Below are 24,964 nucleotides of genomic sequence, written 5' to 3' on the forward strand. Positions count from 1 at the left end.
CGCGCGAAAAAATTTTATCGCGATTTTAATCAACCTTTAATAACGCACGATTAACACTTAATTGTTTTTTATGGAATTTATATAAATAAAAAAAACTGTATATGTATGCATATGGGTGTTTTTTGGTTTCTTAAATCATCGTCTCCGGGCGAGACTAAGTTGTGAGGTGGCAACCCTAGATATAACCAAGCAGCATTTGTCTTATAATCAAATCCCATGAATTCAAGCACTCTTAAGTTACTTACATTTTATTGTAGAAGTTAGACAAAGGTAATTGAAATTTGGAAACTGGATTTATGAATAACCTTGTATGTCTTACTGAAAATCAACTAAATTTTAAAAATTAGTTTGTTTGGTGATAAAATGTGCAGATAACACCTGCCCCACTAAAACAATGTTTCCTCAGTCCTCCCAGAATGAAAATTTTAGTGCTGTTACTGGTCAAGATAAAAAAAAAGGAAGTATGAACAATAAAGGGTGGGTGAAGAAATTCATGTGCCAAGATAAACAGGTAGAATATGGGCATTTTGTGTATTGTAGCAACTTATAACTTGAGTAGCAATTCAGTTCCATCAAGGATATAGTAATGCAAGAACCAAAGATAAGAAGTAATATTAAGCTTAGGTATGTCAAAATGCAGTGGATTGAATAGTTGACAGACAATTGGCTATCTTAACATTGTAGTATTGTCTCAAATTTCCACAGACCACAAATGGTCATTTCTGTAATGGCCAAGCATGTAGTTAATAATGAAGAATTGTTAAAATCATTTTCATAACTATTTGGACCACACAATGTTCATCCTAATTTGGTTTGTATAGTGGTTAGGCCTTCCTCAAGGTGCATNCATCAAGGATATAGTAATGCAAGAACCAAAGATAAGAAGTAATATTAAGCTTAGGTATGTCAAAATGCAGTGGATTGAATAGTTGACAGACAATTGGCTATCTTAACATTGTAGTAACAATTTAGAACTGGTTTAGTATTAATATCAGAAACACTCACCAAAGTAGAAAATCCAGCAGTGTAAGAAAAAACTTAATAAAAACAAAAGTTTTCAACAAATTTACTTTTCAACCTAAAGATGATAACTTAATTTGGAAGATAAAAGACAGAGTTTGAAAAAACCAAATGTAGCATGATGCTATTGGTTGCCTCTGACACGTGGTCGATGATGTCAAACTAGGTTAAGGGATGATGAAATAAAGATCTCCAAGCATGGGAGAAAGTTTATACCTTCTTATAATTAATTGCTGTGTCAAATAATGCCTTAAAAATTTCCAACTTCTCTAGCTGTTTTAAGTTGGATTAATCAGAGCTGGCAAATTTGCTCGTAGGTTACCTAGATGTCATTTTCACTCATTATGAACACAGGGTGGAGGAGGATAGGCCCATTTTAAAAATTAGTATTTATAAACTATATAACAGATACTATATTTTTAATATTGAAGTAAAGTTAAACTTTCCAAATTCTTTTTGGGAATAGTAATTGCACATAGTTGCCATAATTTGTTGATAAGAGACAATAATATCAAATGTATTGCTAAGCAAACATGAAAAGTAATTTTGTGTTGGAATATTCAGGAACCTCATGTGAGGCCCAGAAAGTAGTCCATAATTAAAAAGGAAATGTATATTTTATTAAATTAAACCATTGAGAAAACAAGTAATATAAGTGTCACGACATAGACACTGGATTTTGGCATTATCGCTCATAAAGAATAAAGGGAAAACAATATTTAGAATAAAAGAAAATAAAAAAAGGGAATTATTTAAACTTAAGATACAATAAGGAAAAAGGAAACAAAGGTAAAATATGAGCTTGGGTGTCTTAGTCAATGATAAATCGCAATCAGAATCAAGAGGATGGTATTAGATAAACCATCCCAGGCAGACCTTTCTTTTGACCTGAACTGGTCTTGAATTCTACCTGGAAACAGGTAAGAGACCAATTGGGGAGTGAGGGTCGGCATGCTTACATTTATCCATTCTGACTGTACCACAATGATTTTGAGCAGAATTCCATAAGAAGTCACCTGTGTACAACACTATCCTGAAATGGTATATGAAATTCTGGAATGAAGGCTGTCTGTGCAATGCTCAGATATCCAGGGCCAAGCGAACAAACTGTGGATCATGTTCAACAAGCCTATTAAAATAGCCCCCACAAATCCATTAAACATGCAAGTTTAGAAGTTGTCTCATAACCAACTTTGTGGTGAATTCTTTACAAAAGACTGAAATGTTAATACTGTGTGGAAGAAAATAGATTATTGGGTAGATGTCTGTTGCTTCAGCAAAGGTGGTCACATTTAACATTTGTCACTTAAGTAAAAAGACCTTGGAGAGTTTACCTTTATTTCAATAATTTTAAAATTTTGCTGGATGATACTATATTTTTAAATATTGAAATAAATATTTATCTGTTGTATAGTTTATGAATAATAAATTTTTAAAATGTTTCACAGACTTACAAATAACCCTGTGTAAGCAGAAAAAGCATTCTCTTCTTTTCTTCTAGTTAAATTTAAGTAGTTTGTAGAAACTATATGCTTGAATGTGATAGAATTTGTTGGGCATTCAGATTGTAAAGTACTATATTATTTTTCAGACTTTTCCAACGATTATTGACACGACTGTGTGCCGATTAAATGCCGTTACCTAATGGGTACTTTACGTGGATTTACGTTAATGTGCCAGGCCTGGACTTTAAGCGTGCACCAAATTAAATAATGACAAAGTTATTCAAAACAATTCAATATTTAATAAAAATTCTAGTAATAATGATATACAAAATTTAGTAAAAATCAAATAACAATTTATTCAACGTAAAGCAATAAGAATCAACCTGACAAAACTCAACTCAATCTATTTTCTAACTTAGCTATTCCCCTTTGGAATTCAACAAAAAATTCAAAGACTTAACTTATGTACAAGAATTCTTATGAATTAAAGGTCCTAATCGTCACACTCAATATACTTTTTCCTCAACTCTCAAGACTTTCTCTAATCTTCGATCCACAAATCGAATAACTTCAAAATCACCTTGGAACTACTTTATCCTATCAGACACCTCTCTCTTGTTTGCTGATCAAAGCTCACCTCGGTCATCTTCACTTGAGATTCGGTCTTTATACTGTGAGGTGACATCACAATTCTGAGTGAGATCACTCCCCTCATTTACATACTTATTTGCTAACAATAAAAACTTTGTCTGGCAGTCTATTTTCCGACAATACTCGCTAACCTTTTACATTATTCTTTTTGACAATTTTCGGGATGTTTTATTCTTTAAGGTTTAGCAAGTTCCTAAGTTGTGCTTGTGGGGTCTCCCCCCCTTTTCTCAGTGCGGACTTACTTTTTCCGCTCAGGAGCGCAAGTGTGTGCGAGTTTTTACCTATGGTGCTTTTCTCTCGTCGGTGAGTTGGTTTCTCTTCTATTTTTAAGTTTCTAAGGTGAGTGGTGAGGAAACCTTCGTCCTAACAAACGCATAAGCCACAAACAAAAATAGAATAAAAGCAAAAATAAAAGTAACTAAAAATAACGCTCGGACTTGGTTCCTTACAAGATTGTAAATTTTTGTAACAGTGAATTGTTAAATACATGCAAAATTAGACTTTACACATTTGGTGTTTTACTTTTAACCATACACAGTAAATCTCCCCACCATAATTTCTCCTTGTATGAAGACATGCACTTCTGAATTTGTATAGGGAGAACTAATAATTTTGACTATTTTTTGAAAAGTGCTATAAGGTCTGAGGGTATGGAACAAGACTATTTTATCAATTGAGTCAAAGGACTTTGGAAAGTCTATGAAATTTATAACTAGTCTGTTCCATTTGTTAAGTGCTTCTTCAACTAGTCTTCTAATATAGTGGATGTGTACATTCCAGTATGCATCAAACAGCACATTGGTGAACTACAGCATACAAAAATGTACAGTATTCCAATATTCACCAAATATGCACAAAACATATAACATAGTGTTGAGAGTCCTGCCTTAATGGTGGTGTATTGTAAGATAGACTCTTATAAACCTTCTTCAGAATAGTGCTTCCTTCCTTATGTAGACTTCTGCTCTAAAAATGCAGCCAACATGGCACTCACTTAAATGAACTGCTCTGTTATCTAATGCTCTTTTAATAAGAGTCCTGCTAATATAAAATGTAAGAGAGAAAATCAGGAATATGTGAGAATGCTTTCTTAAGCAAACTGCTTCCTTATCTGATGCTCTGTAAAGTGGACTCAGTTGTATAATAATGATTTGTTCAATATACTATATTGCTTACTTGTACTTTGCACTGGTTATCGATTGTACAGTGTCATATTTTATCACTATCTCAGTGTGGTATGCAGATTTCTACAATTTTGAATTAGTACAACATTTTCTTAAACTTACAACAGATTATTATTGAACTGTGAACAACTTACTATCAGTGTTATTGAAGAAATCATTTTACAAGTGAGTCCACTTTACAGAGCATCAGATAAGGAAGCAGTTTGCTTAAGAAAGCATTCTCACATATTCCTGATTTTCTCTCTTACATTTTATATTAGCAGGACTCTTATTAAAAGAGCATTAGATAACAGAGCAGTTCATTNATTGGCTAAGTGGCAAACTAATGTCACGCTATCTCCCCTAAAATGAGGACAGTTAATACTGACCAAGTGCAGACTCTGACTGCCATTATAGAGAATTCTTTTTCTGCACTCAACAGAATACTAATGCCAGAATGCATGAGTATGACATATAAGAGAAAGGAAGATGTAACACTAGGAGCTTTTAATAGAGATATTCTTAATGGCCTGCTTGTAAATGGTATTTGTGAATATTTTAAGCAATGTATGTCAAGAAAATTTTACTTCTAGATCTGTTAGAAAGTAGTACAGGAAGATCAGTTATTGTAGTTTGTTTGCTTTTGTGAATTTGAATTTTAGCTATTTTGTAATAATTAATAGTTCTTCAAATATTTTTTTATGCCTGTCTGTAATTGCATATTTCTGACCCAAGCTATTCTTCAAACTTGCCGTCTGGCAGCCTACCTACATTTCTGAGTTGCTCCTCAAATGGTACAGTACAACCATTTGACAGTACAATACAACAGTACTGGTTATGGAACTGTTTCAGAATGAGATAAAGATTAAGAAATGAAATTTGGTATGGTAGCTTATATATAAGGGGCATTAAAGATCATCATCAGATTCTGATGATAGAACAGAAAACAACTTTAAAAATACAAACAATTGAACGATTTGAATCGTATTACATATTGCATGTGCAAGAGTTGAAATATACAATATTTAACATAAAATTAATGATGAATATTGAATGAACAGTATGTTTTTCTTTGTATGCTCTCATTTATCATTTTTTAAAATGTCATTTTAGGCTCTTCACATGAGAGAATTAGTGAAATTAAGAAGTTTTCATGAGAAAGTTACTGTTAGCATTCGAAATTTGATGCATAAGAAGTAAGTATTTTAAAATATTAATTAGCTTTGTAATTAACATTTAATAATGGTGTAATTTTTAGGTATAAAAAAATTGTGTTAATCTACTTGCTATTAACATACGCATTAATTATCTTTTAATTAAATATTGTATTGCCATTTTGGGCAATGCAATAATTTGGATAAATCAAGAAATGATAGACAGTGAAATAATAAACAAAAATTTAGTTCAAACAGTTTTTCTTAAACCAACAAAATTAAATTAATTTATAACAAAATAGAATTACAGTAGAGCCTCGATTATCCGACTCAATTGGGGACTGGGGTTGGTCGGATAATTGAAAAGTCGGATAACCGAAAAGTATGGAAAAATCCATTATTAGTGTAGTATATTATTATATCCCATGTAATTAGTATATTAGTATATCGCTATTAACCTATTTTGCGTTGAATTTTCATCGATGTTAAGCCTAACAAATATTTTTTAAAATAATAATCGTTGCTATTGTATCGTTAAAAATTAGAAAATTAAGCCTCGTTTAAATACTGGCTCCCTTTCATGGTCGATCCAGTGTTGCCAGCTAAAACACGTAAAAATAATATTAAAGTAGCCAAGACATAGCCAAATATTGTAGTGCCACATCACTAGCGGACATTTGAAACTTGCCGATTAGGACGGTCGGTTAACCGAGGTAACGGTTAATCGGGGGTCGGATAATCGAGGCTCTACTGTACTAGTCTAATTTCACAAATTCAAATAATTCAATGTGATTAAACTTATAATATATTGTGGCATACTGATGTGTATTTTCATGCATTTCTTACTTTTTTTGTCTATTCTTTCCTTTGTTTGGGATTAGTCTGGCTGGTTGGCTTTTGCAGGGTTCCTATGCATCTGGAAAGTCAAGGATTTTCATTAGTGTTTGAAAAAAGTCATGGAAAGTCAGGAAATTTGTATCAACAAGAAATCAACAAGATATTCAAGGAATCTTGTTGATATTTTTGCTTACTATATGGTTGATGAAGTGTAGCTGTCTGCAGACAACAAGAAGTAATGTGGTGCAATGCAACTTACAAAAACTGGCACAGAATATTTCAGGATACAAAATTTTCTCCAAACATACTCAAAATTTCCTCAAAAATGATTGCAAACAAAGTAAAACTGTAATTTATGAATCAGTTAATAATTATTATTATATAGCTTAAAAAATTCAAATTAAATTATAGGGTGGAGTGCCTATTGTCAACTGCTTCCAGTAGTCGACTGTGTAACCAAAATCTGTGCATAATTAGTCCATCAGAGCAGGTTTAGGCAAGCTAACTTCATAGAAAACATCATAAGATGACTGACACTTTTTTAGCAAGACTAATAGGGGTTGAAAACATTCGTTTAAATAAAAACAAATGTTTTTAACCCCTTTTCATAGGTGTGCATCAGGTTTAACAAGATTTGAACTGTTTAAGAACAGTTTGAATCTTCTTGTTAAATCTTACACATTTTATCATTATAAGTAAACATATTAAATATTAAAAATAATTTTATATAATATTTTTTCAACTAAAATATAAATTTTGTTTATATTTTAAACTGTTTTGTCAACACTTAAATATTTTTGTCGATTGCCAGCTTCGATTTAAAATTGTCGGTCAAGCCGATTCAATATTGGCTAAGTGGCAAACTAATGTCACGCTATCTCCCCTAAAATGAGGACAGTTAATACTGACCAAGTGCAGACTCTGACTGCCATTATAGAGAATTCTTTTTCTGCACTCAACAGAATACTAATGCCAGAATGCATGAGTATGACATATAAGAGAAAGGAAGATGTAACACTAGGAGCTTTTAATAGAGATATTCTTAATGGCCTGCTTGTAAATGGTATTTGTGAATATTTTAAGCAATGTATGTCAAGAAAATTTTACTTCTAGATCTGTTAGAAAGTAGTACAGGAAGATCAGTTATTGTAGTTTGTTTGCTTTTGTGAATTTGAATTTTAGCTATTTTGTAATAATTAATAGTTCTTCAAATATTTTTTTATGCCTGTCTGTAATTGCATATTTCTGACCCAAGCTATTCTTCAAACTTGCCGTCTGGCAGCCTACCTACATTTCTGAGTTGCTCCTCAAATGGTACAGTACAACCATTTGACAGTACAATACAACAGTACTGGTTATGGAACTGTTTCAGAATGAGATAAAGATTAAGAAATGAAATTTGGTATGGTAGCTTATATATAAGGGGCATTGATGCTATTAAATTTTAGTGGTTAAAGTTTGAGAGAGTTGTATCATATCTCATGTGGGTTCAGACTTAATGGAAATTTTATTTGTTGTTGGCATTTACAAATTTGTAAAAAATTCATCTCTGCTCTCAAAATTAAGCCTTTTGTCATTTTATAATGGTTATTAATACATAATTTATTTTCTAATAAAATCTCATAACAAGTAGCACCACACACTTTTATTTATTATAATTAATTAATAATATAAAAGTTTATTGTAATGATTAAAAGTAATCTTTATAAGAGAAACACATGGGATCATGATTCTCATTAAAACTGATTTTTATTGATCACTCAGAAAATAATTCTTATCCCCTTCTCAGTCATTCTTGCATCCCATATGTCTGTATGCAGTGATTGCTTTTTTTGGCTTTGACATATGTCATGTGCTAATGTGAAAAATGCTCTAGAAATTTTTATTTTAACATCTTTGATGTGTTTACTACTGTTATGTGTTTATTTCACTATTTCTCCAATAGATGGCATTATGTTACAGTAATTTTTAACCGTTTTTGGCCAGATAATTTAGTTCTGTTTTGGAATCTGAAAGCATCTCAGTAACTTGTTTCTGATAGTTTTTCTTTCAAAAAAATGAGTGTGACTGACAAATTTTTGAAGAATACTAAAAAAGAAAAAAATATTTTATTCTTAAAAAACGTGTAGGAGCTAATTTTTTCATATTTTTTATCAGAATTAATTAAATATCAAATATCAATGGTAAAAAACAACTGATGAGGGACTATTTTCCATTGAAAAAATAGTTCGAAGTGCATTTGGGTTTTCGTTTTCACACTTATGTAGTAATTTTTTGAGTTTATTAAATTGTTTTCACTTTGATCCCTGAGCGTTTGTGCCCATCATTGGTCTGATAAACCCTCACTATTATCTGCCTCACGGTTGTGGATAATTTAATTAATATAATTACTTTAATGTGTTTCTTATTTTATGTACAAATAGCATATTATGAACAACAACAATAACACAATACTGGATATATATCAAACAAAAAAAACTACTCACAGTGTTACCCAAACTCCAGCAATTAAACCATTATTAAATCATCTACTTTCCAGTAGACATCTTCAGGTGTAAAATGATAATTTTACAATGAAATTCTTCAATTTGAATTGCACATGCCACTTAATAGGTGTGCCAGCCATCTATTTTTAGATTGATATTTTTGTTACATAATTTATTATTTTGTTAGTATAATACAGTAATAATATAAGCTTAATGTTCCAAGAATAAGATATGATTAAAAAATTCTAATACTTACTCTTTTGTCATATTTTTTTCATGTTTAAATACTGTAAAACACACCTACATCATAAAATTGCAAAACCATTTGAAAAATTTTGAGAGATGAGTTTTTGCCAGTGTTTCCAATTAAAAAGTGTAAATACTACTTACTTTAAATATTTTGGTGGTAGTTTTCTTAGTTTTTAGTTTGTTGTTTTATATTTTTAAAAAAATTGCAAAACTTTGTCACCTGTAGGTGCCATTAGGAATTAATGGCTTAAAGAGAGGCAGATATTCTTGGACTGTCTGAGAATATTCACCAAACTAGTAAAACTGTAAACTGTAAAGCTAAAACTTGCAAGTTTTAGTAAGTTTTAACTTTTATATTTTACAATTTTATTAGTTTTACTTCCTTTAAATACTTTGTTACTCCAGCAGTCAGTTTTAAATATAGTTTCATTTTTATCAATTTGTACAATAAGGATTGAAGAGGACCAAATGGCCTGAAGTGCATATACAGGTACAAAATAAGGTCTGTTTTATTTATCAAAAGTGTTCCTATGTGATAAGTTCTATATAGCAATTTTGTGCTTACTCCTAAAGAACATAAGAAAGAACAAGAAGCATTCAAAAGCTTCCAAATTTTTTGGCTGAGGAAAACTTCTTTACTTTTAGCAAATATGTACAGCATTATGCTTTCTTATAGTGTTTAGTTGCCTGAAGTTAATTTAATTTTAAATACTAGTGTCTTAATTATGAAAAGATTTCTTTTTGAATTATTTCATGCTCGTTTTCTAAACAAAATGTTTTTGATACTTGTTATGCTGTTTCATATAGCATGCTAATGAAAAAAGAATGGCTTTTGTATTGCCATGTATGCATATTATCTTCATAGAATAGGTGATACCATGTATCGTAGAAAAGAAGAAAAATTCTATCTGGTACTATCCACCTTCCAGGCTACGCACCTTTCCCATCATAATTGTAATAAATATTATTTAACATGTAACAATATATATATTAAAAATATTTTACATTATAAGTTATATCATAATCAACCTAATAGTTAATTTAAATATTTAAATATCAATTGAACAGCCAAATTCTTTATTGGGTTACTTTAATGTTAATTAATTATTAAGGAATTAAGTAATTTGGCTATGAAGTAGGCAGTTAAGTTACCATCTCATGTTAAATTTAATAATTAGAAATAAATTTATAATATCCAAATTATCAAAGAAACAATCTCTGCACCAGAGTTTGTAAAATATCAAAAACTTTATTAAACTATATTAAATGCTAGTATTGGATTTTCTGACTACAAAACTGTGAAAGAAAGCAAAAGTGTAATCTCTATGTACTAAGACATAATTTGTATTAGACAGTGCTATGTACTGTTGGTGCGCTTTACATTTGTTTTGATCATAGGTTACAATCTTGTTTGGTCTGCTACGTCCGTTTTATGGCATGTTGTCTACCTCATTCAGCTTTTCTTCATGTTGTGGCTACATGTCATAATTGTATAGTTATAGTTTATATTTTTATTTAAAATATTTCCCTTGTCTTCATTTCTATTGTCTTTCTTTCTGGAAGTTTCTCCCTACTTTTGTTTAACGGTGGAACAGCGGGTGACCCCTGAGTAACAAAGGGGAAGGTGTGTGACCCTCAGGGTATAACGGGGTCGAGGAGGTCATTCTGGTAGAGAGTACGAGACGGAAAAGGACGTGTGAAGCAGGCTTTCGGAGGTATTGGAACCGAGTGGAAACCAAAACGAACTTTAGGGAGAGAAAAGAAAACAGAGGAGAACGAATACTGGGAAGGTTGCTTTCATTCATTCTAAAGTGTCTAGTGAAATCAGAAAGTCCGTAGGAAAGAACTTTTCATTCCCCGTGAAACACGCCGGAAACATTTGGGTACCCGACTTCCTGTTTCTTTCATCTTTATCTCTTAGTTTCTGTCTTGTCTAAAATCTAGTTTTCACTTTTAGTATATAATCATTAACCGTAAGTTTAGTCCTAAGATCTGAGTGTATGGTCTATCAGTAGAATAGTTATTAAATTAAAGAAGTGTCGCATTATTTAATTTTTAATTGTTGGGTTTATGTTGTTAAAAATTAAGATATATGTTCAGGGATAGAGATAGTAGCTGGCATCTTATAAATATTTCCTGTACTCTGTACGCGAATAAAAGACTTTCATATTGTAAAAGTTGTGTCTCTTGTCAACGGTATTCGCGATCCTCACAATGGCGTCCGCGACAGGATGCCAGCTTTAACGGTTTACTCAAGCTGTTAATTCATCTCTGTTCCTCTTGCGGATTAGCGTATAATTAATTGTCGGGTCCTTAATTGTATACGGTTATAATAGATATTGTGTTATGGATATGAACCCTGCTGAAAGCACGATGTCGGCTGAGGGGGCTGTGTCTAATCCCCCCCTGGTTGTAACTGGATTTCTGGGGATGATCCCCACCTTTTCAAACACTCAGAGCGATTCAGTCAACATAGATCAATTCTTCAAGACTATTGATAATGTATCTAGACTCGCGGAATGGCGGGATGAAGTAAAGGTAGCTGTTTTGCAAGCGAAGCTAAAGGGGGAACCGTTAGACACATTTTTCTGTCTATTGGAACAGTACCCATCTTCTTACAATGACATCAAACGTGATCTCATTAAATGTTTTGAAAAGAAGGCTACAAAGGAAAAAAACATCATTGACCAACTCATGAATATCAAGCAAGGCATGAATGAGTCGGTTACTGATTATATTGTCCGCACAAAAACAATCTTTGCTCGTACTATTAAAAGCAATTATAATATGGCTCCATTGAGGGACAATGTAATCGCAGAACGATTCATAAAAGGACTCAATGCTCGCATGAGAGCCAACGTTTTAAGGCTCAAACCTAAAACTTTAGAAGAAGCCTTTGATTTCGCGGAAGCGGAAGAGCAGATCGAGATTGAATGCGGAAATCATAGCGAAAGAAGGAATATTAATTTAGCGGTACAACCGTCCCCAAGTAATCAGCACCATGATAATGATATAGTTGCAGACGATACAAAGACCGACGACTGCAATAAGACTCTAAAAGACGAAGTCAGAGCTCTAACTGAGGCGGTAAACCGTTTAATAGCCGCACAAGAGAGACATAGTAGTGCTCCTCGTCCTCGTGCATGTTTTCTTTGTGGAGAACTGAACCACCTCGCCCGAAACTGCCCAACACGCACAAAAAAGGATTTAAACTAGTAACGGGGTATGGTGAAGGTCAGTGCCGTGCTTCCGAATCTATAATCAATCTGACCCCCGGAGTGATTGTGTCAAAAAGAGGGCTCCCCCTCATTGAAGGCCAGATCTTTGGCCGCAGGATAAAATTTTTACTGGACACCGGAGCAGAGAACTCACTCTATGACCTAGTTGCACTTGAAACGATCCCTAAAAAGATGTTAGAGGGGTTGAGGGTAGATGACGTTAACTTTGGTGTGAGAGGCATTAGTGGTGAAGTAAACACTTGCCAGTATCTTCTCAATGCCACTGTCAAATTCCGAAATCAATCACACCCTATAAATATAGCATGTATCCGGTTCCCCGAGAACTTGGATTATGAGGGTATTTTAGGCGTAGATGTAATGTCCAGGTTTCCTAGTTTAATAGACGAGATTAAGAGCGCTTTCAGGGAGAGAACCCCGATTCGTCTTAACAATGATAGCCTCAATTTTAACTGCTCAAAATCCACCCCCATTAGTTTACCAAATTTTGGGGATCTTGACACTCATGTTAAAGAAAAATTGCACGATATATTCGGTAAATACCCCAATTGTTTTGCCACTACCATCGCTGAGCTTAAGAGGACCAAACTTTACACCCACCATCCTATTATCGAATCCCAGATCCCTATAAACATTCGCCAGTATCGTATCCCCGAATGCTACTTGAAAGAGCTTAGAGGATTGATACGTTCTTATATAGAGGCTGGCATAATAGAAGAGAGTTCCTCTGAGTGGAACTCCCCCATTCATGTCATTGAAAAGGAAAGTGGCGAGTTGCGTATGACGTTAGACCTTCGGCGCATAAATGAAATCACTCAGCCACAAGAATTCCCCCTCTCGCGTGTAGACGAGATACTCAGCAGGTTTCATGGCAGTAAATTTTTCTCTGTTCTCGATTTGAAGTCGGGATATTTTCAGATCCCTTTGCATCCATCTGTTCGTCACATTTTTGCTTTCTCAACCCCTTGGGGGAAGTACCAAATGTGTCGCTTACCTCAGGGGGCAAAGAACAGCGGCCGTTATTTTCAGTATGTAATGTCTAAACTCCTTGGGAAGTTCGTGGGCATCAATTGCTTCGTCTTCCAAGACGACATCGTACTGTTCTCTAAAACCATTGACGAACATTTGGATTTGTTAGATAATGTCATAGGGATATTACATAACGCTAACTTAAAGCTTCACCCTCAGAAAAGTAAATTCATTATGAAAGAAGTTTGCTATTTAGGCCACGTTATAAGCAAAGATGGTATCCTCCCAGACCCTAAGAATGTTCGTGCAATTAACGAAGTCAGCCCACCGACTAATATAAAGGGCGTATGTAGTTTTCTGGGCATGGTCGGTTTTTTCCGTGAATTTATACCGAATTTTGCAAAAATTGCCCTACCCCTAACTGAGTTAACAAAAAAGGGAAAGAGGTTTAATTGGGACACACAGTGCAATGAGAGCTTTGAGAAGTTTAAAGGCATACTTACAAGACCCCCTATTTTAGTCCATCCTGATTTTTCGAGTCCATTCCTCATGTACACGGATGCTTCTGATTGGTCAGCTGGCGCAGTATTAGGCCAGCTCAGGGAGGGTAAATTTGCACCAATCAGTTACTTTAGCAGGAAGTTCCACGGGGCAGAGACAAGATACTCAACAATCGAAAAAGAGTGTCTATCCATAATTTTATCCTTTCGCCACTTTAAACCTATTGTCTTAGGTCAAGACGTAAAGGTTTACTCCGACCATAAACCTTTGGCATACTTAAAAACTATGAAAAACCACAACAGGAGGCTGATGCGGTGGTCTATGGAGCTTTCTGACTATAATTACACCATTTGCCATGTAAAAGGGAAACTAAACCCTGTTGCCGACTGGCTCTCCCGTCCCGAAATGATATCCAAGGATGTGGAAAACTCCCCTAATTGTAACATGTGTACTACTAATAGTAACTTTTGGCAGAGGATAATTGAGTCACAAAATGAGGATGAATTTTTAAAGAAATTTAAAGATCATCGCACGAAACAAACCAATCACAATTCGGAAAATTTTGGGGTTATACAACCGGAATATCAATTGGAGGGTGATGTTTTAATGCATGTGAAGCCAGACCGTTACGGTCTGCGCCATTGGAAACGCCCATGCGTGGGGATTAGCATGGTAAACGAAGTTATTAAAAGGTTCCATGACTCAGATGTAGCTGGGCATTTTGGCTCTGAAAAGACCTGCGATCTTATTGACCGAAATTACCACATCCGTGACTTAAGAACCCAGGTCCGTCGTTACATTAAAACCTGCACAACTTGCCAAAGATTTAACCTTCACCGCCAACGCGCTCCCTTTCAGGAAACCGAAAGCGCTGAGTATCCTTTCCAAAAGATAGCCGTTGATATTGTCGGCCCTCTTCGCGTAACTCGGCAAGGGAATAGGTATTTGTTTACTATTATCGACGTGTTCACAAGGTACGCCGAAATTAGTCCGATGAGTAATCAATCTGCTGAATCCGTAAGCAATGCGATCTTCTATCATGTCATATGCCGCTACGGTTGCCCAGAGGTTATTATATCTGACCGTGGCAGCAACTTTACTTCTAAGCTCTTTCAGGATGCGTGCAAATTATTACAGATAAAACATAACACAACTACCGCTTATCGCCCCTGTTCGAACTCTGTTTGCGAGAGATTTAACAAATCTATTTGTGGTGTTATATCTCGCATCTCTAAGGGGAACAACCGGGATTGGGATGCGTTTGTCAGTCCTGCTATTTTTGCTTACAATAATACAATCCACGCGTATACTAGTGAATCACCTTCTTTCTTGTTATACGGTTATGATCCTCGTCTTCCTTGGTCCTTCCCAAATGGGGATAAAATGAGCGGCCATGATGAAAACATTAGGAATAAATGGATCACTAGATTAAATGCTATTCGTGACAGTGCCTTTGCATCAGGGAGAGTTAAGAACTCCCAGAATAGAGATCGGATCAACCGCAACCGTAACTATAGTGCATGGAACATAGGTCAGAGAGTGTGGCTGCTTCGGAAAGGCTCCGGAAGAAAGCATGGAAAATTTTCCGCAAAATATCTAGGTCCGTTCCGCATTTCTCGTATGCTGGGTCCAGTAACAGTCGAGTTAGAAGGAAATTCGCGCCGTGACCGAATCTCGGTTCATGTGGATAGGATAAAACCATGTCACATCCCCATAAGAACCGATAAACGACGCCTGATACGTAGGGAAGATCCCCACGAGGAAACGACCAACGAGAGTGAAAACGGAAACGATGAAGAAATGTTGCAGTACATCCGGCATAGACCCGTCAGTTCTGAACCAGGTCAGAACCAATTACAACCTGCTGAGGGTAGGAACCCAAACGAACAACTATCTGATGATAATGGAAATAGTAACCGATCTAATCCGTGCCATGGATACAATTTACGAAATAAAAAAGTCAACTACCGTAAGTTGCACTTCGGTAATTGACAACTTTTTGTATGGGGCATATGTGGCTACAAGCCATAATTGTATAGTTATAATTCATATTTTCTTTATATATTTTCCTTTGTCTTCCTTTTCTATTGTCTTTCTGGAAGTTTCTTCCCTCTTTTGTTTAACGGTGGAACAGCGGGGGACCCCTGTGAAACANTATTATCTTCATAGAATAGGTGATACCATGTATCGTAGAAAAGAAGAAAAATTCTATCTGGTACTATCCACCTTCCAGGCTACGCACCTTTCCCATCATAATTGTAATAAATATTATTTAACATGTAACAATATATATATTAAAAATATTTTACATTATAAGTTATATCATAATCAACCTAATAGTTAATTTAAATATTTAAATATCAATTGAACAGCCAAATTCTTTATTGGGTTACTTTAATGTTAATTAATTATTAAGGAATTAAGTAATTTGGCTATGAAGTAGGCAGTTAAGTTACCATCTCATGTTAAATTTAATAATTAGAAATAAATTTATAATATCCAAATTATCAAAGAAACAATCTCTGCACCAGAGTTTGTAAAATATCAAAAACTTTATTAAACTATATTAAATGCTAGTATTGGATTTTCTGACTACAAAACTGTGAAAGAAAGCAAAAGTGTAATCTCTATGTACTAAGACATAATTTGTATTAGACAGTGCTATGTACTGTTGGTGCGCTTTACATTTGTTTTGATCATAGGTTACAATCTTGTTTGGTCTGCTACGTCCGTTTTATGGCATGTTGTCTACCCTCATTCAGCTTTTCTTCATGTTGTGGCTACATGTCATAATTGTATAGTTATAGTTTATATTTTTATTTAAAATATTTCCCTTGTCTTCATTTCTATTGTCTTTCTTTCTGGAAGTTTCTCCCTACTTTTGTTTAACGGTGGAACAGCGGGTGACCCCTGAGTAACAAAGGGGAAGGTGTGTGACCCTCAGGGTATAACGGGGTCGAGGAGGTCATTCTGGTAGAGAGTACGAGACGGAAAAGGACGTGTGAAGCAGGCTTTCGGAGGTATTGGAACCGAGTGGAAACCAAAACGAACTTTAGGGAGAGAAAAGAAAACAGAAGAGAACGAATACTGGGAAGGTTGCTTTCATTCATTCTAAAGTGTCTAGTGAAATCAGAAAGTCCGTAGGAAAGAACTTTTCATTCCCCGTGAAACACGCCGGAAACATTTGGGTACCCGACTTCCTGTTTCTTTCATCTTTATCTCTTAGTTTCTGTCTTGTCTAAAATCTAGTTTTCACTTTTAGTATATAATCATTAACCGTAAGTTTAGTCCTAAGATCTGAGTGTATGGTCTATCAGTAGAATAGTTATTAAATTAAAGAAGTGTCGCATTATTTAATTTGTTTGTTGGGTTTATGTTGTTAAAAATTAAGATATATGTTCAGGGATAGAGATAGTAGCTGGCATCTTATAAATATTTCCTGTACTCTGTATGCGAATAAAAGACTTTCATATTGTAAAAGTTGTGTCTCTTGTCAACGGTATTCGCGATCCTCACAATGTTACATCTAACTATATATTTCTGTGCATCGTTAGATTCATTTATTTGCTTCATTTCTGACAAAAAACAAAATTTATAATTCCAACAACAATAATTAGTATAAAATTCAAATACAGTAGACCCCCCTATAACGCTTAGATACGTTCCACGCTAACCGAAAATTACGTTGTAGGAACGATTAAATACATGAGCCAATCGCAGCCCGATAGGTGGGAACTTTACGGACTAAGGCTGTTCGAAAGGTTTTCTTCTATAAAATTAACCGATTCTAGACTAATTCGACTCAACATTTCCAAAACACGTATAATTTTTTGGGAGTAATCCGTATAAACTATGCTATAAACAAAAAATTATAGGATTACTTACCGAGTGTGTACCGTTCGACTACGCCCGTTGTTCAAAGCTTGTCTTCGTCGCGGAACAGCACACGAAACGGCGGCCGCGATATCTGATAAATAATTTATCGCAGAAAGATAACTTGACCTTTGGAGACATCATTAATATAAATAATTTTTATGGCCGTTGAATAAGAAGTGTTTCTTTCACAAGAAATGTATAAAATTAGTGCTGTATTAGACTTACGGTACCTAATTTACATACTGTGCAGACGATAATAAACTCAACTTACTAGCCTAAAATCTCCGTAGCGTGTTGCCAGGCGGCAGAAAGCATATATATAATTATAATAAAGTTACAATAAATTAAGTTAATATATAATTATATATACAGTACCTAATTTATATATAATTAATATATAATTATATGTACAGTACCTAATTTATATATAATTTATATATAATACTAAACAGACGATAGCAAACTCAATTTAGCCGCTCCGTAGCGTGGCGCAGGGTCGGAGGAAAGTAGTTCGGCTGCTCATCCACTATTGGTCCAGACTCTATCAATCTTGTCGCGAAACGACGTTATAGGAGGTATTTTATACGAAAGTTGCCACAATTTTTTCACTACGTTATAGGAATTGTCGTTATAGGAACGTACGTTATAGGGGGGTCGACTGTATTACAAATTTCAAATTTAATGTTTACAACAATAAATGTGATCACTAGTACAATTTACAATTATTCACAATCTCAACAATTAACCCAATTAGGGAAAAAATATAGAAGAAGAAAAAATCCTTAATCAACACCAATCAATCAAACAAGATAAATTCAAAGTACTGTACATTAGTCACAGCCATTTCAACTTTAGCATGGACTAATCAGATCAAGTTTATAAAATGAAATTAATTTTAACCAAATAACTTAATTAAAACTTTTCTTTTTTTGTTATTTATTCTTATCTTCTTTTTCCCCATGTACAGTTAGGGCCTGGGTTCCTTGCACCCGCTGTACCCTACTGTGGCCAGTTATAGTGGGGTACAGTGGGTGCAAGGAACCTGTAATCATGGATACAATATCAAACACAACAGAAAAACACAATACATATTTCCCCATTTTATGGGTACTTCATCACAGTATTGGACTGCAATTTTTAATCATTTTTTTTAATTTATTTAATTTAATATATATGCTTTTGATTTTAGAATTGCTTGCCCTGTACATCATACTTTTTCTGTTAACAATAGAGTCATACCAGTCATCTATTAAATTTTGTTCTGGATGAAATTTTTTAACTGAAATCATGCAACAGACTGGTAATTTGTATATAGTTAATTGGGATTGCCTGCCCCTAAACTTTTCATATCTGGTCTCAACTTTCATCTATCTAACTTCTTTGTTCTTGAGATTAAGAAAGGACAGACAGATGGATAAATGGAATTTATAGGTCTGCAATTTGAAAATTGCAGCCCAATCATCTGTTAGAAGTTGCACAAATTTATTCCACTCTTATTCCACTGACATAAGAAAAGAGTTTGGCCAACACAAAAGCAAAACATTTTATGTAGTAAAAGAAACATTGAAGAAAGAATTTGCTCTCCTAAATGGAAACATCATTGAATCCATGGATGAAAAAGAAGTTTACAAATATTTAGAAATTCAATGTGCTAAACTCACAGAAAATGCCCATGTCAAAAAAAGATTAATAAAAGAATACAATAGAATATTAAACTCAATGCTGACAAAACAGCTGAATGTAAAATATTCATTTAAAGCACTCACATATGCTATCCCAACCAATACTCATATTCATTTGAAGTAGACAAGACCAAAGCAACTAGGGAGTTTAAGGGTACTTCACCCCTTTAATGTCAATAAATTCTTTTGAATAATCAGAAAAGTTATACCACCAACAAAAACATAATATATTTTTTCAAAATTAAGAGGTATACAATAACATAAAGAAGAGGGATAAGGAGATGTTGTAATATGCACGTGGTGAGGGTTGATTTCACAAAGAGACGGGTATATAAAACAAATAACACGTGCTTTATTTTTTTTCTGTGAACATATACAGGAAAAGTTCTTGTTGATTCCGACCTCCTGAGTCCTTACATCAAGCAAACGAACAAACAACACCTTTTTCGATTCACAGTCGAGCAAGACTTTTGCGATACAAAGAGAGACTTAACTTCTAACTTAAACCTACTTATATCTAAAAAGAAAAGGAAAAAGGAAAAGAAAGTTAGATTAGAAGAGAGAAACGGAAATATATTTTAGGATGGAACGGGTACCCGAGTTGGCGATTGGGGTGGCGGCTGCTGGATGACTTCGTCTTGGGATTTTTCCTTTTGGGGACGGATCGCATGCGATAATAAAATAAAAAAATGTCTTTTATCTTTTGGCCTACCAATGTCCTTATCAACTCTACTTCTTCCTTACATGCTCTTCGTGCCTCTTTCAGCCGAAGCAACACCGACCTGGAGACCTCTCTCCGACAGTCTTCCCTCTTCTAGGTCCAAAGCCAGAAGGTACTCACTTAGTCTCTCACTTGCCCTCTGGGCTATTTCTAAACCTTTGTCTCCTAATTAGGTCATCGACCACCCACACCTGGATGAAAGTTCCAGAAAGTATAGACAAAGGAACACAGAACAAAGAAAGAAGGAAAGATAGAAAATCATATATATACATATATATAAAAATATAACAAAAATATATTGGTGTACCACCACAGAGAATAGGGAGGAGAGCCAGTGTTCTTGACTGGTACTTAGAACTTTTGTTATCAGTCACAGGTAAAATCAGCCTCCACACACCCAGTGATAAATGTCTATTATGGTCCTGAGAGTAGGCAATGACAAACAAAAGCATAGTTACTGTAGTTCATATTACTTTTCTAAATTTGATTATTTACATTATTTGATGTTTTGAAAAGAATTCAGATATAAAAATTGGTCTTTTAGGTTTTGTAAATTTTATCAGTTTTACGTATAGATTTGATTTTATCCAATGAAATGTTTGGTACAATGATTTTCAATTTTCAAATAAAATTTTTAAATTTGAATTTTAAGTAAATTATCAAAAAATTGTATTTAAGAAGTTATTTTTAAAAATCTGAATCTTAGAGAGAATTTTAATGAAATGACATCCGGAAACAAGATTCGTTGTATTGCAAAAAATTTGGAACAATTAATAGAAGAGGTTTGTTTTCATACTTAAATTTTTTAAGAAATTTGTTAACTTTTTAAAAAATGACATATTTATAAATTATGTATTTTCTTTTCAGATTCCTGTTTTTCTTATGAGGATAGAAGAATTAAGATCTGCAGTTGATGAAAAATTAACTTGGAAAGAATGGAAATATTTATTTAAATTGGGTACATCAAAAGTGGTAAGTGTAGCATACATAATTTAATTATAAATTATTGTAAAAAAGGGAAGGCACTGAGGTCGGCGTTATGTGTGCGTTTTTTTTTTTTTTTTTTTTTTTTTTGAATTATAAATTAAAAATTAATTTTTGAATTATAAATTAAAAAGCAAAAATTAGTAATTCTCTTTGTGTCAAAAAATATATACAAATATATAACTTTTTATTATGACACAATACAAAGATTAGTCCTAATTTTTGTATTATGTTTTTGAAAATCTCATAATAGACACAATAAAAACATGTAATGTAATGTTAAATATACAATTTAACATTATGGATAAGTGAGTTGTTTTTTATGAGTTTTTTTTAAAAGTATACGATCTGGAAGTATATGAATTTTTAAAAATTGTTCAGAACTTTTCAAAATGCATATGTAAAAGTAAATTAAACAAATAAAAGTCATCACCAAGTAAAACCTTTGAATGTTAGAAGTGCTGTTTCAAAATTCTGAAATTCACCTGAAAGTTTGTAGAGAAAAGAATGAAAGAATTTCATCACACCATATTCACAGCAAACTAAGTACTTTCAGACATTTTGTCCATCCTCAGAGTTTATATCACTCTGAAAAGATTGTTTTTTGAGTAGTAGAGACACTAACACTGAGGATGAACAAAAAATGTCTGGAAGCACTTAGTCAATTTGTGGTGATTTTGTTTTTTATGAAGTCCAATTCAAGCAGAAAAATAAATGTGAGATTGGTATATTATGGAGTTAAATTATACATTATATATTTTTTTTCTTTTAATCCTCACATCTTTTATTTTTTTGTTAAAACCAAATTTTTCTCTATAATTTCAATTCTGTATTTTCTGTAATAACTCATAATAAATAGTTCCAAATTTTTTAATCTTCTAATGTTTGCTCAGATAGTCTATTAATAACACAAATAGAAAAGGGATATGTGCCAAATTTTGAAATAATTCTACTTGTAACTGATGGTTCCTAATTAAGATTCTCAAAATGCCATTGATGCATGATGGCACTTTGAGTGATGACATATTTTTGGCAATGCACTAATCCTGACTATTGAGGATGAAAAGTAGGTCTAGTGGAATTCTGCATTGATATTTGTAAAAGTCTGTGACCAAAAAAATTCTTCAGTTTCAACTTGTATCAGTCTTCATTAATAATCAAAAGAATAGATAGTCCACTATTCATGAAACAAATTCAAGTAAAACATAACTTTACAGTAGATATAGTCAGTAATATTCCAAGGTAATGGGATCCATAAATAATGCAATAAGTATCTCACTGATTTGTGGTGTCCTTGGAGAGAAAGGGAGATGGCATAAAACATAACAAACAGATCTATTGTAGATACTGAATAAAAAATCTGTAGCAAAGATTGTATTTTCTTTTATAAGTGAAGTCAGATGTGTTTTCAGATATAATTATGACTTTATTAATTTTCTATATATTATTAATATAAAATTTTAAAATATAGAAATAACTTTCATTTTATTTTTGGTGTGATTGTTTAGTATCTATTTTGTATTTCATTTGTTTTTTCAGGCCTGGGTGTTAAGTAAATTAGTTTGCCATCGAGCTACACTTCAGACAATGATAATTCATATTAGTGAACTGATTAATAGAGAACAGTTTACTAGGAGTTTAGTGCAACTTGGTCTCTTAGGTACTCCACCAAGTTCTCAAACCAATCAAGGACAAGGACAAAGTGTAGGAAATAGTCCTGTTGCCAGTGCAAGTTGTTGTAATACTCCTCTTCATAGTCCTATATGCTACAAACAGGTACTATTATTCAATTATATTTGATGTATAATTTCAAATTTATGAATTTAATTATTACCTAAAGATAATTAAAAGATAAAAAGCATTAATGTAATAAGAATAATTAGGACAATACTCAAAAAATTCTTTCAATGCTTTTTTTTTAAATTCTTGGAATTTTTATATTAGATGTGTTAGTTTAAATTTCTATTAATCTTTTGACATTCTCTATGATCTACCTCAGTGTTTCCCAGTTTGTGGTAATCAAAAGTGTTTCCCAGTTTGTGCTCTGCACAAACTGGGAAACACTTTTGTATCACTTTTGTATCACAGTGGGAAACACTCTGTATCAAAAGTGCTCTGCATACCCATGAGGGTATGCAGAGCACTTTTGATACAGAAAGAAATCTAATGGCTGCCAAATTTAAAACCATATGATCTGCTGAATTATCAGGCTATAATAAGATTAGGTTAATAATTAGATACAGAGCAGTTTGTCTAGTTGATTAAGTTGCCATTTTGTGATAATTTTAATTTAGAACTTTTGGAAGCAAAGAGTAGGCCTGGAGTCAGCCTTTTTACTTTTCCAGCTGTTATATATAACAAAATAGAGTATGGCAATCAGTAAAAAAAAATGACCTTTAATTAAACCTTTAACCTTTAAACATTGAGAAATGCAAAAAAAAATTTAAGAAGTTTTTCTGTATGTTTGGATGTTTGTGTATGGCGATTTTGTTAATCATCTTTGAAGCTTAATAAGTTCCTGTGCTTTTTGTTGAAAAATTCTGAAATTTTGCTAGATTTGTTTATTAGGAGATTGATGCTATTAAATTTTAGTAGTAAAAGTTGAGGGGTGGGGATAATGGGGATTGTGTGTATCTCCAGTAGGGTCAGACACAATGACAAATTTATTCATTATCAGCATTTACAATTTTTTATAAAACCCACCCATACCCTCAAAATTAAGCTTTTAGCCATTTTATAAGAGTTAAAAATATAAAAGTTTTGTAATAAAATACGATAACAGATGGTACCACTGAAATTATAAATGTTGCCAGGAAGGTTTAGCAACTCATTGCTGGTTTATTTACTCTATTTTGGCACAGAAAAGTACAGTGATACCTCGGTATACATCTGCTTTAGAATACGTCCAATTCGGAATATGTCCTGTTTGGACGAAACAAATTTTGCTCGGTATACGACTTTTGTTCGGTATACGACATAATTCAATTATACGCCGTCAATGAACAAGTAGCACTATCGGTGTACTAGACCAGACTAAACGTTCGCGGTGCAACGGTTTATAACTTTGTTTAATTTCTTCTGATTTTAATTCGTAAGTAAAATTTTATTATTTTTATTAATCACGAATCCCAAAAAAGGCAAATGAAAAGCGACAGAAAACTAAAAAAATTACTAGAATTACAATGGAACTGATGAAAGAGATTGTTGAGAAATACGAAGGTGGCACGCATGTTCGAGATTTTTAACTGTTGTTTACCGTATTCCGAGAACGACGATATGGACAATCACGAAAAATAAAGACATTATTAAATCTGCTAATGTTGCGAAAGGGGTTAAATGAATTTCTAAACAGAAATCGAAGACATTAGATCATGTCGAGAAATTGCTTTTGCTTTGGTTAACTGAAAAACAGTGCTGGAGACAGCGTATCGGAAGCAATTATTTGCGAGAAAGCTAAAAAGATACACGCTGATCTCACGAAAAAACAAGCAGGAACTAGCCAGGAAAGCGAGGTGTTTAAAGCCAGCCATTTTTTTTACACGAGAACAGATTAATCATTTTTACATTACTTCTTATGGGAAAGGTTGGTTTGGTATACGTCCNGCTTTTAGCCATTTTATAAGAGTTAAAAATATAAAAGTTTTGTAATAAAATACGATAACAGATGGTACCACTGAAATTATAAATGTTGCCAGGAAGGTTTAGCAACTCATTGCTGGTTTATTTACTCTATTTTGGCACAGAAAAGTACAGTGATACCTCGGTATACGTCTGCTTTAGAATACGTCCAATTCGGTATAAGTCCAAACATCGGGAACGGATTAAGGTTGTATACCGAGATTCCACTGTATATTCTATTTTTCACGGATTGAAAAAATCACAGATATTTTTAAGCTTTGTTTTGTTTAAACACTTTTAACTTATATACTGCTCCACAATTAAATGGCTAATAATATCTCCTCCTCATTTTGTTTGATTTGAAAATTCTTT

At 33.4% G+C, this 24,964-nt stretch overlaps 1 protein-coding gene across 1 annotated transcript in view; it reads left to right on the forward strand.

Annotated features, from left to right (window-relative positions):
- LOC111634324 overlaps nucleotides 1-24,964 on the forward strand; it is a 142,168-nt gene that overhangs the window by 86,448 nt on the left and 30,756 nt on the right. The window contains exons 10-13 of the mRNA XM_023379080.1: nucleotides 5,393-5,475; nucleotides 20,697-20,772; nucleotides 20,858-20,962; nucleotides 22,514-22,750. Coding sequence (XP_023234848.1) covers nucleotides 5,393-5,475; nucleotides 20,697-20,772; nucleotides 20,858-20,962; nucleotides 22,514-22,750 — 501 coding nt within the window. The remainder of the gene's footprint in view (nucleotides 1-5,392; nucleotides 5,476-20,696; nucleotides 20,773-20,857; nucleotides 20,963-22,513; nucleotides 22,751-24,964) is intronic.

Source organism: Centruroides sculpturatus, unplaced genomic scaffold (assembly GCF_000671375.1).
Source record: "Centruroides sculpturatus isolate CEXI.00-Female unplaced genomic scaffold, Cexi_2.0 scaffold894, whole genome shotgun sequence".
NCBI classification, from domain to species: domain Eukaryota; kingdom Metazoa; phylum Arthropoda; class Arachnida; order Scorpiones; family Buthidae; genus Centruroides; species Centruroides sculpturatus.